The sequence below is a fragment of the Dryobates pubescens genome, chromosome 2, assembly GCF_014839835.1.
Source record: "Dryobates pubescens isolate bDryPub1 chromosome 2, bDryPub1.pri, whole genome shotgun sequence".
Lineage (NCBI taxonomy): Eukaryota > Metazoa > Chordata > Aves > Piciformes > Picidae > Dryobates > Dryobates pubescens.
In genome coordinates, this window is record NC_071613.1 from 32,794,995 (window position 1) to 32,809,402 (window position 14,408).

Sequence of the window (14,408 nt, forward strand, 5' to 3'; positions counted from 1 at the left end):
CCAGGCTAAACAATCCCAGCTCCCTCAGCCTCTCCTCATAGGGCTTGTGCTCAAGGCCTCTCCCCAGCCTTGTTGCCCTTCTCTGGACACGTTCAAGTGTCTCGATGTCCTTCCTAAACTGAGGGGCCCAGAACTGGACACAGTACTGCATATAATGCATTTCTATTGAAATACAGGTGGGTTAGGCTGCACACATGGAAACCACTTCAACAGTGAGGGGCAGATCACTGAACAGATTGTTTGGAAGGTTTTAAAAATCTGGGGTTGCCTGGAGCTGCCAACAGGAAGAGCCTGTTGGAATTGATAGGGCCTCTTTTTACTCCTCTCTGTAGATTACTTTCTTTTTCCAGTGTATTTTTGTGTACTTGGATCACTTAATTTGATGTTATTTTATCTTCTTTCCTTCTTGCGGTGCTGCCTGGTATTTTCTTCTTCCCTTCCATGCTGTTTTGTTTCTGATGATTTCCAGTCAGCTCAGACACAGAACAGAAAAACAAATGTTTCTCTTCCATGAGTTAGATGGGGATTTTTTTTTTCTTGCTCGTACAAAAGTGCACTTCAACAAATCCCTTTTCTTCTCAGGGGTCAGTTTTTCAGCTCATTTTGTCTTGCAGGTGTCCACTGAGCTTACGTTCTCTTTACAGCTTCACTATTCCATCTCTCCTTCTGATTTCCATCTGAACTCTGTCTCTGTTCCCAGCTGGATCTCTCATGTGAAACTCTGTCAAATATCGATTTGTAGTTAATGTACAACTTCTGTACCTCTTTATTTTGGTTGTCTGTAGGCTTTAGTTTCTTCTGCCTCAGGAACTGTCACCATTTTGAAGAGAAGGCACTCCGTTCTGCACAACTGCCCTTTCTGGTGCTCTTTGTTTATTACCTTCTTCTCAGTGAGTGCCGTTATTTTTAAACCTTTATCCAAAGTCTGTTCTGCATGCTGATTTAGTATCAGGATGCAACTAACTCTGGTAATCATTCTGCTTCTTCTGCACTTGAAGTCCCTGGCTTCTTTTGTTTAATTTTTCTCATCAGGCTGATGCAGAATTAAAAACTGGAATGCCCTTAAATGTTACCTTTGTCAAATTTTGGAATCGAGTAGTGGCAAGAAAACATCATACTCTTCACAGCTTTTCTGAGTTAGTATGCTGACATTGTTCTTTATCTCCTCCTCAGCCAACAGAACAGTGTTAGGTGGAAGTGAGCAACTTAGTTCATCTTGGTCATTTTCCTGGGTCAGAATTTTGAGTGCTGCCTTCACTTGCAAATTGTTCAGATCAAGTTTTGTTCTTGTCTCAGTTTTGTTCTTGGGCCATTTTTTCACAGTTGTCTTTTCAATTGAATTTTCAATTTTACTTTTATTTAACATTTTCTATTTGCTACCACAGAGTGAATTCTTGTCTTACTGTCTCTTTGGTCTATATTTTTTTTCCAGAAATGGTATTTTGTCCATTTGTGGCAAACGGAATCAAATTTAACTTTAGGAACACTGTGCCCATTGGCACATTCCTCCTTTCCACAGAGCCACCTGGAGGGAAGAACCAAGCCACCTCAACAGGGGAAGGCTGTTGGATGTCCAGATATGCTTCAGGAAGATTCTTCCCCTGCTACCAAGTAGTACTATAATAAGCCTTTCTTCTTTCTGCTTTGTTTTGTAATCAGAGTTTAGTTTTGACTCTACCAATAACAGTATTTTTAGAAGCCCAATTATGATAGAGGATGTTTCTAATTGCTTTTAGCATGTGCACTGTTTTCACATAGTTTTCAGTTTACTTTGTCAAGAAGGTTCGTTTTCATCTTGAGCACTTTCTTGTATCTTGAAAGTAGTTTCATCTGCTAATGATGGACATATGATACACCTGTTTGGGGTTTTGGTAGCTTTTCATTTTGTTTAGTGTGTGTTGCTTTGTTGGGGTGTTTGTTGGGTGGTTTCATGTGGGGTTTTTTGTGGTGTTTGTGGTGGATTTTTGGTTGTGTTCTCCCTCCCCCATCCTGTTGTGTGTTTGTTGTTGTTGTTGCTTTAACAGAGATTTTCTTAAGTGTTGTTAGTTTTCTCATAGCCTAAAATCCAGTACCCTTCATCATCATTATCAAATACAACATGAAATAATTAAGGCATACTTCAGGATTTGCTTACCATAGCAACAGCCCAAACGAGTTTACTGTCCTTATACAGACACAGCATTTTGGTGGAAAATTTATGCACTCAAGTGAAATGCTTAACCATTTGTTCAGAGAATTTTGTTCTGTTTAGTGGACTTAGTTATCCCTAACAGGAAAGCAAACCTTCACTATTACTTTATTAGTCAATCATTTTTGTTGTGGGGAAAACAAAAAAGGAAAACATCTATTTATATTTGAGCATTTACCTTTTGTTGTTGTTTTCTTTATTTTGATCACCATTATGGGAATTCCTGGTACTTTTTAGTAATCCCTATGACATTGAAAGTCACAGAAGCGAAAGACTCAGGCAGAGAACCTGACTGTCTGTACAGAGTGGGATGCAGTACCTTATTCTTTTAGTGAGGCTGTAGCAGGTCTGATGTCAGTCACTTCAGAGACCTTTAGACCTCAGTGCTCATTTATTGCTAAAATGTACCAGCTCTGCTCCTGCATTATGAAGATCATCTGTCAACACTTTGAGATATTCTTCTTTGTTATTAAGCTTGTGATGCTCTACACTGTCAGGTTTTTTGCCAATTATAGTTAAGGTACAATGGTGTATTCACTGGATCAAAGTCTCGCACTGGCGGTAGAGGAATGATTTGTAAGTCTTTATTCATCTGAATTGTACAATAGAATACCTGAGGAATGCAAATAATCTCTCTAAGGACTCGATAGAAAAGCTGTTAAAATGACAGTCTAAGACTATTATTATTCTGAATTGGTGTTTTAGCCAAAGTAATTATTTCTTATCTTGTTGTTCCACAATAGTTCTTAGTTTATTAGTTACGATGACCATATTTACCAAATAGAATTTGAATCCGATTTTTGACATTGCTTTTGTGCTCGTTTCACTTTTTCTACTTAGAATGTTTCCTTCTGTCTTCCACTTGGTATATTATTTCATTAGTCTAGAGACCAGTGCTAGATACTTTCCTAAAAATAAGTACCAAAAAAATGTATGGTCAGACACTGAAGTACAGTTCTGAACAGCAGATGTATGTGTGTATACATTTTCTGTTAAAGTTTGGTATTTATAACTTTGATATCCAGTTTGTTAGCCAAAAAAGTTAACTACAAACAGCAATTCTAGCAGAGCTGTTAAATGTCACGTGGCACATTCAGAAATGCATCTTAATTGTGATTTTTCAGTTCAGATGTTACTGAGGGCAGTGGTGTTTCAGTATCAGTCCTGGGTACCAAACTGTATTTCCATTGGGTAACTGGGGGGTGGGGGGAAAAGATTAGTATAATGAGGATTGAAAACCACTGATGGGGTATTTACATAAGTAAATGATAGAAGACCAGCCTTATATAACAAATGTGTGAAAACTGTTGAGTGAACTTTTATATTCTTTGTCCCATCTAAAACCCTACTCAGTGGGCCATGCACTTAATCTCATAATAGCTCTGATCCCCTGCTATTTTCTTTGACAAATGTGTGTTGATGAACTTGTGGTTGAGTTAATTTTTTTTTTTCTGAAGTGACATTTGCATTGATTATTTAAAGGTTTGCAGGCCACAGTTTCAAAGCGCTGTAGTATAATAGCAGTTAAAACCTTGCAGATTAGCAGGACGAAGAAAAAGAACCCAGCAAGCATAAAACCCAGTGCTGTAGGATGGGTGCTTCAGGTCTGAAACATCTATGACTCCCCAAGGACTGTATTTTGTCCTTTGATTCTTAGTGTACAGGAAGAGTTCCCATGCCTCTTGTGTTTTTCATGTTAAGCATAGACAATTGTCCTTCCTACCATTCACACCTGTTCAGAAATAGCACCCTGTAAATAACATTGACCTCCTTACAGGTAATTTATTAATGTCTCCCTTAAATTTAAAGGGATGAAAGCGATGCCTGTTTGTAAAGATGAGTTAAACTTCAGCTACTGCTGTAAAGGGTTTCTTAATAGGCTGTTCAAAACTAAGACCATAAACCTGTAGCTCTACATTTGTAGTTTCATTCAACTAACAAAAATCTATTAGATGTACAGCAAACTATTACTGATGCTGCCAGTTACTGAAGATTGAGACATAGGAAATTTGATTGTTTATGTAAAAATAATTTTAATATAGTGCCTGGAAGCTTTGTCCTGAGGAGGTGGTAGAAAGGTGAGAGGAACTAGTAGAAAAAGATCCTTTTGTGTGTTAGCTGTGGCATACTCCAAGATCAATAGCCATAAGAAGTAGGTTGTTCCTTTCTATCTAGGAGTTTATAGAGTGTAGTGTTCTTTTCTCTCTGCTAATACCAGCTGCCACAGCCACTGCTTAAAAAAAAAAAGAGAGAGAGAAAGAGCTAAACCTAAAGGCCCCATGTTATTTTGTATTTGATGAATATCATTCTTGGACATCTCAGAAATACATACATCCACATATCTACAAAGTTTTCCTCAGCACTAGATTGCAAGTATTTAATCTCAACCAAAAGCCTAGTTATTGTCTCAAATTATGCCTATTTCTGATAGATTAAATGCCAAACAGAAACTAAGAAACAGTGAAATGTTAATGGAGTACACCTGAAGCAATTGCTGCCTGTTAATGCCTTGACCTTGGAAAGCAATACACAAAAAGATGGCATCATAAAACCGTGCAATTCTTATGAATATGTATGTGCTACTTGATAATAATGAATGTGGTACAGCCATGCATGCACTACAAGATAATGTTGTGCCCTTTGTTGTCTACAGGTTGATAAAAATTAAAGAGTGGGTGGACAAGCATGACCCGGGTGCTTTGGTCATTCCTTTTAGTGGGGCCTTGGAACTCAAGTTGCAAGATATGAGTGCTGAGGAGAAACAGAAGTATCTGGAAGAGAACATGACACAAAGGTTAATTAGCATTCATTTTCCCTACACTTTATTATCAACTATTTCCTTGCAGTAATTTAATTGCTTGCGCTGATAGAATAATAAATGACAGAGTAATTACCATTATAAAGAGAGAATCTTCTCCTTTCTTTACCATGAGACAGAGTGAAAAGATTTATTTTAAATTAAGTTTTTAACTGTCATCTGTCATCTCTGTACAGTGTTTTAATTATAACATAGGTATTAGTTATGTATATTTTTGAGAAGGAATGATCACCAAAACTGTTTCGTCATCCATGGAGAAGGGGGACAGTGGAGAAAATTTTGCCATAATTTGTGTGAAGAACTATAATAAATTGTTTCAATACTGAATTTCAGTCAAACAGTTATGCTTTCATGACCTGGAATCCTGAAAATTGCATGAGACCAAAAGTGCTGCATATTTCTCTAGCCTGCCAAATAAACAAATCAAAATACTGTTGTTATGATTCTGCAGTAAAAAAAAATAACTCTCCTGAAGAAAGTTCAAAGAAAAAGGCCAATGTGATTATTGCTGTGTTTAAACGTGGACCTGGTGTCTTCAAAATACATGACATCTTTCGATGTAAATTGATTACTTGGGGCATTTAGTTGTTTCATGTGTGTATGTGGAATGAATTGGATTCTTTCTTTTTCTTTCCTCAGTGCTTTGGCAAAGATCATTAAGGCTGGATATGCAGCACTCCAACTAGAATACTTTTTCACTGCAGGCCCAGATGAAGTGCGTGCATGGACCATCAGGGTAAGATTCATACTTATTCATCAGCTATATCCAGTTCCACACTATTGAATTCAGATTGATATCACTGACTTTGAAGTTTGTCATGGTGGCGGTTAGCTAGTCATTACAGATGAGGTTTTTGTCCAGGATAACTTTAATTATTTGTGAGCTGCTGAACAGTGAAAGTGGAGCTACATTGATTGAGGCAGGTAACAATTGATTCTGCCTATTACATAGTCTGAATTTCTTCATCCTGTAGAATCTGTCTACCCTCCTCCTGTGGTCAGAGATAAGACGTACCAGTATTGTGCTTGCTTAATCTGTGTGACTGGGTTTGTCTGCAGTGAAATTGATGTTGCTTTTCATTTTGTATTCACTAAGTTTGTTTGGGTTGCGGATGGTTCATTCCTCCTTTGCTTTGCTCGGATTACATTTTCAGCAATAAAAGCAATATAACATCATTATATTCCTCATGGATACACAGTTGGGCTCAAAACCCTCAAATCAGTGTGCAGTATTTCAGGTCTTGTACTGACTTCAATATTTAGAGCTAGTTTATTTTGGAAGTCTTACATGTGTATCCAGGAACTTATGTAATGCCTAAAATCATATTATGTATTTTAAATATTGATGTAGAATGATTATAGGCATAGAGGTTGACTAATTTATTCCCAGAGGACAGTAAGAGCTGAGCTGTAGTGGTTTGCTTTGAATATAAATATGTTATATTATAAAGGTTGGTATTGAAAACTATTTTGAAATGCATGCAATTACAAACTCTTTATCTTAAAAATTTTGGAAACATCAACTTTTGGAGGTGCAAATTTATGAATGAGCTTTGATTCTTTTTGCATCAGTGTATTTAGTGCTGTGCAGTGAATTTCAGTGCTGTATTTAATTCAATGGAATTAATTTGTTTTCATTAATCAGCATAATTTCCAGTAAATTTCTATTTTTATTGATACTGCTACAAATGTTTGTGTATCTGTTTTAGCACTTTAAACTTATTTTCCTAAAAGCACATTGAGGATTTTTTTTAAAGCCTTTTCATCTCTTTTTACATCCTAACTGTTGGCTAAGGTCACTGAAATAGCTGCCAAAATAATATACAAGCAGAAGTTTTGTTCTTCTGAATCTTGCCCTAGTTTTTAAAAGCACATTCTGAAACTCCACTGTTTTCAGTAGGAGAAATGCTTGCTCTTTATTAGGAAATTTGAAAGCTGTTTTATCTTAAGACTGATTGTAAGTATCTTTGATTTAATGTGCAAAGATATTTAGTCAGGTAAGCATCAGTGAGTAGCCATATTAACCCAATACATCTTTTATTGTAAAAACTGTGCTTTACAGTGTCAGACTCCTTAGCACTTTAACATGCTTTATTAAGCAGCCTTTAGGTCACCATTATTTCTCAAATTTCTTTCCATGGTTGTATGTGCACAGAATGTATGTCCTTGTAATTTAAAGCGTGCAGCTATAATGCATTCTCCTCTATTGCATAAACTTAAATTATCTTAAAATAGTTGGCTGTGAATTTTTTTTTTTTTTTAAATTTATTTTATAGCAATTCAGTTGTTGACATTTTGGTAAGAATGCTCATTTTATTCTATGTTAGACTCACAGAAATTATTCTGAAATAGAACTAAGCTAATATGTAGGGCTTCAGATCCATAAATCATTTTTGATTGCAAATGTGGTTGGCTGGTGTGGTTCGTTATCATTTATTTGCAATTATTTGGACATAAGTAAAAGGCTTGACTAAGATTTAAAAGTTATTAAAAAAAAAAAAATCTTTATTTTCCTCACTTACTGTGTAGATAGCTAGGGATCAAAGTGAATCTCACAACAAAACACAATCATAGCTTCTAAAATCAATACTGCTGCTGATACCTATTAGGAAAAACAAAGCTGCCCTTCTTCAAGACCGGTTGGTTTATCTGTGGCAAAGGCATCTATCTGTATTGTGCCAGTGTGGAGAACTACCTGGCTGTATGCATGACATTTTAACTGATACGAAACAAACTTTCAGGAGATCCTAACAGCATATCAAAAAAGGAGAAACCTCTTTCCTGCAATCAATCTTCTTAAATGCAATTAATTTTCTTCCGGTCTTTCCTTTGACAGAAAGGGACGAAGGCTCCTCAGGCAGCAGGGAAGATTCACACAGATTTTGAAAAGGGATTCATCATGGCTGAAGTAATGAAATACGAAGATTTTAAAGAAGGAGGTTCAGAAGCTGCTGTCAAGGTGAGCTCCCCATTTTTTTCTTTTTCCTTCCTCCATATGTGCCATTTGTCGATTTCAGTTCTGTTTTTCACTGGGAATAAGTTCTTGATGCTAAGCAAATCTTAACAGTCACCTCTAGCAATAGACTAAAATTAGTTTTCATCTTTTACTTAAGAAAAGTCCAAATACAGCAACTGCAGTTAACAGGAATGCAACTATTTCAGTGTCCAAGATATGGCAGTTTGTGAATGCTGTAAAATGAACTCGGTTTTGAAAAATAAAACTTGTAAGATGAGATACATGATTTTGGCATCACCTGTAAATACAAAGCAAGAAACAGAAAATCTGTTTCTTTTAATAACATGTCATCTTAAGTTTGCAGTGAAGGTATTACAAATGTTAAGAAAATACTACATTTTAAAAACATAACTTTTTTTTCCCCCCCTCAAAATTAGTGGATTCCTTTCCTAGGCTTTGATAGGCCTAATCTGAATCTTAACATCTACTATTTCATTATTGAATGCAGTCACTCTCTGATGTCTTGTTTAAAAAAGCTATGCCTTACTTTGATTTTTATTTTTTTTCCCCGGGGCCAGTAATAGTTCACAAAATTATATTACAGTAGGTGAACTTTCTCAGTTACTATCTACTGAATAGATAGTGGAGATATTTAATGAAAACTTTTTTTCTCGAGCTCATGCTTCTTTGTATTGACACTTCTATTTAAGAAGAGTTTTATCTGCTTTCTCAACACTAGAGGGCAGAGACTGATTGGGTGCCCAAAGTTGTGCCCTTCTTGTAGCTGACAAATTATATTCAATTTAAATTTATTGAATAAGAAATTAACTTGTACCTGGCAAATATGTGTCATAAGAGAAGCTGTTCTTCGCTGTGTTGCAGTGGCATTATTTTCACCTTCTTTAAGCAGGAAAACTTCCCTTTATTTCATACACATTGATTTCTCGTTTGGCATTTTTGATGTCTTATTAAGATTTATATTTTTATAAAATTGCAATTACAAAGCACATGAGTTTGATTTAATCAATCTCAGTATTTGAAGCTTCCTACACACTACAATGTGTTAAAGAATTTAAAAGGCTCAGCTTTATTGTTTGCTATTTGATAGCTTGAAAGGTATGCAAAACTATGATTTCAAATTCAGCTTATTCTCAGTGGTATCACTAAGGAAGATCATACTGAGCAGCAGGACTTTAATAGGTTTGTTTGAACCCCAGGAAGTGAGGGGAAAAAAATCCCAGTATAATTGGTTCGTTGCGGCATGTGAACTGCCTTATGAAAAGGGAAGTAGAGTTGTAGTTGTAAAGTGAAACCACAGCTATAAATAAATCTAATATTCTGCAGTCAGAAACCACTTTATGTAACCAAGATGCAAATTTTGCCAGCAACAGTTTCTCATGCTCAAATCTGAGTGTTTTCCCTGAGAGCCTGTATCATTTGATACCTATTAATCTCTAAATATTTTGCTTGTATATTTTTATTGGCTTTTGGTGAGATTCTAAGCATCAAGCTTCCATGTTCAAATTGTATTTTATGATTTCATTTTTACTGTTTTGAAGTACCTGTAAAGCAAGTATATTTGTACTTGTTACTCAGTTTTTAAATTGAGGTTAGAAGAAAAAACCCTTGCTCTTCGAAAACCATGTTATATTGCTCTAGTCATTCCTAATTTCCATTTAATACAGTGTTTCATGCCATACACAATACTTAATTACTTTTATATTGCTAGTAAATTTCAAAATTAAATTTGGGAGCTTTTAGGAGTCAACTGAAATAACAGTGGTAATGGGAGTTGCTTGCTTTGTATGTTATCAAGTTGATCGATTTTTAAGTTTGATTTTGTGTGTGTCTAACACCAGTACAGCATAACTAATTTAATGCCAGTGCTGTGAACTATACACTGAATAGCTCTGTGTGGGCTTTGTAGTCTACAGGGATATCACATTATTAGCAATCATATCTGCTTAGGCAAAGCTGGCTTCTACAGATGGCTGCTTTCAAGTGCAAATGAACTGGTTAGACGTGTCTTGTTTAATACATACTCAAGATTCACAAATGGGTATTGATTTTTTTCAACCAGTGTTTCTGATAGCAATGGAAATGGATTAAATGGTCTCTAGAGAATTTAAAGGAACACTGTCACTTTTAATTAACTGTAAACTGGTAACAAAAATATGTAAACTTGCATTAGTGTGTCAAAATGGATTTAATTAAAGAAGTCTATGCTGTTTTGACAACATACAATAGCGTGCTAAAAAAATGCATGTTGTTACTTTGTGCAGGTCAGTTTCTACAAATATTTTTGAGTAATAAATGTATTCAACTGTAAAATGTCTCTGTACCTGTGTCTGCAGCTTACACTTGCTGATTATTTTTACAGCACTGTTTTATTAGTGTTTATGCCATCAATTAGTCTAATTACTCTTGACTTTGAGCATTATTAGGATCTTCAAAGGGAAGAACTACTAAGTCTACTTGAAAGTTAACCTTTTATAGTCTAAACAGATTTCCAAAGGGGGAAATACAAAAGCATTTGCAAAGTACTGTTTATTATATTTATTAGCAGTGTTATATGGGTTAAGGTCAATTATTATTGCACTATGTATTTATTGTTGAGGCTATTTTATCTGCAGTTTTCTGTTGGCTGGCATCAGTGGTGACAGTATTTAAGTAATGACATCAACAACCTTAATGAGCCTCTAAATTCATAGACAGCAGTATGTGGAAATGCACTGCTTTACAGAGTAGAGTAGGTGCTGTGAAAGAAAGGTGTCTAAGTTAGCTATGTACCATTAGTCTGAGCTGTTCTACTGCAACTAAGGTCATTAGTTAACAGCTTTCCTGTAACAGGATCTTAGCATGCCACCACTGTGATAGTGTCATTGATGACAATGGCACAGTGAGGTCTTGCATGGAAGCACCTTCTCCTGCAAGAGAAAACTTCAAAACAGGAATGGTTATTGAACTAAAGCAGGAGCTCTCAACTTTTCCCTATTGCAGATCACTTTTCAAGATAAATGCTTCTGCAGACCACCACCCACCCAGTCTGTCAGTCCTAATGCTGCAGTTTCTCTGCAGCCTCTATAATACCAGATTTAATTACAATGAGATAAAGACAGAAAAATGTAAGAATAGATGCTAATGTGAATAATACTGACATTTAGTAGATTTCATACCTGTTATTTTATAATTAATTTTATAAATTTTATAATTCATTTCCTTTTCATGTCTTTGGTCTCTGTGCTTTCCCCTGTATCCTGGTTGCACAGCCTATCTGCTCTTATATCTGTCCTTCTGAAGCAAATGTCTCCTAAAGGAAATTTCTGACAGAAACCTTGAGCCTGTGCCTTGTGCTTCTCAGTCCTCCATTATCTGTGCACAAGCAGATGAGAGCCCTGCTCAAGGCATGAGGCATGTACAGTTGTGACTTGTGGATAGTGTGTGCATCTTTAGTCGTGGGCAGTACTTGCTTGTCCAGCTGCTCAGGAGTAATAGCCATGCAACTATGATGCAGACTATTGCTGATTGCCCTTTCCAGTTTAGGTTCTTGCCAGCGGTGTTTGGTTTTTGGATGAAGAAAAAAAAAGAAAGCCTGAAAGCTGGAGGGGGGGAAAAGAGAGTTTTAGTGTCTATTATCTTAAGATTTGCCAAGGTTTACCTCTGTATAATGCAGATACCACTTAAGCACCACTGATAGAGTGGAGATTGGTTTTGTATTTATTTTATATGTATGTAAACCAAATTCCTGTAACTGAGCTATAAAATTCTCAAGCTCTGAGGTACTACGATTTCTTTACCAAAATGTGTTTAAATAATTATAATTTGAAAAATGCTGCAAAATGTCTAATGAGGTAACCCATTTCCCTTTTGTCTGTTCTATTTACAGGCTGCTGGAAAATACAGGCAACAAGGCAGAAATTACATAGTGGAGGATGGAGATATTATCTTCTTTAAATTTAATACACCTCAACAACCCAAGAAGAAATGAATATCCGACGTTGCTCATTGCTCAGAAATAAACTGTGCTACTTCAAAAAGCATATGAATTTTTATTTAGGGTGGAATATCTGGAAACAAAAAGCATACAGTTTCTACCTAGGGAACTTCCCCTCCCCCCCAGTGAAATTATTCTTGTTTGTTTTGAATTAAAATATGGCACCTCCAGCAGACATGCAAGTTCACTAAATGTGAGCAGCTTTGCATTTCAAACGATTAAGACCCTACTCCAAATTGTAGAAGCTTTTCAGGAACCATATTACTCTCATGATACTTCATTAATCTCCATCATGTATGCCAAGCCTGACACGTTTGACAGTGAGGACAATGTGGCTTGCTCCTTTTTGAATCTACAGATAATGCATGTTTTACAGTACTCCAGATGTCTACACTCAATAAAACATTTGACAAAACCAGCCTTGGTGTGTTTGGGGATGTCTGTATTGACTGACTGTGGTGTGCTGAATGCGATACGGCACCTGGTGGATGCTGATTACAGAATTTTAAGACGTGTATGATACAGTAACTGGCAGTGTGGGGCAGCTGCAATTGTATCTCAAAAGTGAGTCTTTCATGGGAATCAGAAGATTAGGATGCCAATGATTTGTCTCAAAAAAGTTAATGAATTTGTAGATGGACATTCACTGAGAGATGATAGTAGCAGCATAAATGTTTTTTACTGGAGAGAGGGACTATATGTAGAAAAATCATGTTATCTTTGAGACTGAAGCTTTTTTTAGTTCAAATAATTTTGAAAAATTATTTAATTCTTGCCTAGAAAGTATTAAATTGTAGAGGCTGGAGCAGCAGTGCTTGATGTTGCGTGTTTTCCTCTCAGGTCTGGTTTTCAGGCCAGTGGAGGGTGACAGGCTGTTGTGGAGAGAGATCGGCCGTGCTAGGTAGTTAAGTCCTTCTACTGTAATAAGATCACAGCTCTGAATGCTTTTTTACCCCTTTAACCATGGGGGGAGCTAATATCTTTGGGTAACAGAATAACAAATTGCTGGCAAAAATTACCCCAAGTTTATACTTTTAAGGCAAGCCGTGGCACTGCTTTTACTTGCAGTGTGTTTAATGTATTCTAAAAAGGCTTGACCTCTCCTTAAGGGTCTGTGCCTGTGGTTTCAGCTGCAGATTCAGAGGGGTTAGGGATGGAAGAGATGCTGATGTTACCTGTGGGTTGTTGGTGTGGCAGACCTCTTGCATTACTGTGAAAAATTTGCTTGCTATAAATTCAAAAAGACAACTTACCAGTGGCTAACCTCCCCTTGTTGTTTAAGACATCAGGAGTGCTGGTCGTGTCCTGCTCTGCGGCTTGCCTTGAGATGCTTCCTTTGAGCTTCATTGCTCATTTCTGAAAGAGTGAAGACATGGGTCAGCCAGAGCCACGAGGCTCATTGTTGAAAAGTTGGCATCATGCCTTTTACTGCACTGAGGAGAAAGAGGGAGGGCAGATGACTTCAGTACATAGTTGTTGATTTTGTTTTAAAGAGCACCTCCTTTTCTCATGGTGGCAGAAGAGGGGAGAGTATTGTAAAGCAGGGAAATCAGATGTTTTGGAACCCTTGAAATTCTCCTTTGTATCATCTCCCTGGTGTAGCTAGTATTTATTCTTGGCATTATTTCGATGTTACCTAATTGAGAAAAGATTAGGACCACCAAATCTTGTGTTAAAAGTCAAATCCAAAAGAAAACAGAGCCTGTCTGTTTCACTTGGAAGTCAGCAAGCTGCTAGTAACAGAGAAGGGCTCATGCTGGGTTTTAGACACAATAAAAGGTGAGTGAGAAGTGGAGTGTATATGTTTGTGACAGAGAAGTAACCTCTTTACTGCACTAATACCCACTAAAACATGTTCTCTTGTCCTGCTAGAAATTCATTCTGCTTTCCAAAATATTCCCCTTCTCCCTAATTATTACATGTCAGTGAAGAAGCTGTTAGAAAGGACAGCACAGTTAATGGATTGCTTTGTATCTTTACATCTCAGTTACATTTATTAAGCTACATGTTTAGATCTGAATGTGTGCACTTCATTGTACCTCCCTGTTATAAAAGTAATTAAAAATTGAACGAAGTCGTTCTTGATAGACAGGGGGGTTTGAAGTGATTATGGTCTCTTGAAAATAGAAAATAAAGTATTTGCCACACGTTAAAACTGTCTAGAGTATACATTTTTAATGTTTCAGCCTATTAACTTACCTCAATAGTTTCTCTTCAGCTGTTTTAACTAAAGTTCTTTTAACTGCTGAAGCTAATAAATTATTCCAGAATAAAAACAATTTTATTAAAAGAGAGAATAAGCTGATAAATTCTGTTATGCCTATCACTCCTGACCTGTGGCAGCTGCCACATTAACTATGTGTAGCCCGTATTTCCTCTCAGTGGGTCTCTGCATTTCAGATGTCCAGCTCCTAAAAACTAGTAGATACATGTAGCAAATTTCAAGCACTCT

General features: G+C 36.5%; 1 protein-coding gene across 1 annotated transcript in view; it reads left to right on the forward strand.

Moving 5' to 3' along the window:
* The window catches only part of OLA1 (Obg like ATPase 1), a 100,582-nt gene extending 88,208 nt beyond the window's left edge, over positions 1-12,374 (forward strand). The window contains exons 8-11 of the mRNA XM_054174376.1: positions 4,842-4,982; positions 5,646-5,742; positions 7,843-7,965; positions 11,849-12,374. Of these exons, the coding sequence (XP_054030351.1) occupies positions 4,842-4,982; positions 5,646-5,742; positions 7,843-7,965; positions 11,849-11,950 (463 nt within the window). The 3' untranslated portion in view covers positions 11,951-12,374. The remainder of the gene's footprint in view (positions 1-4,841; positions 4,983-5,645; positions 5,743-7,842; positions 7,966-11,848) is intronic.
* The last annotated feature ends 2,034 nt before the right edge of the window (positions 12,375-14,408 follow it).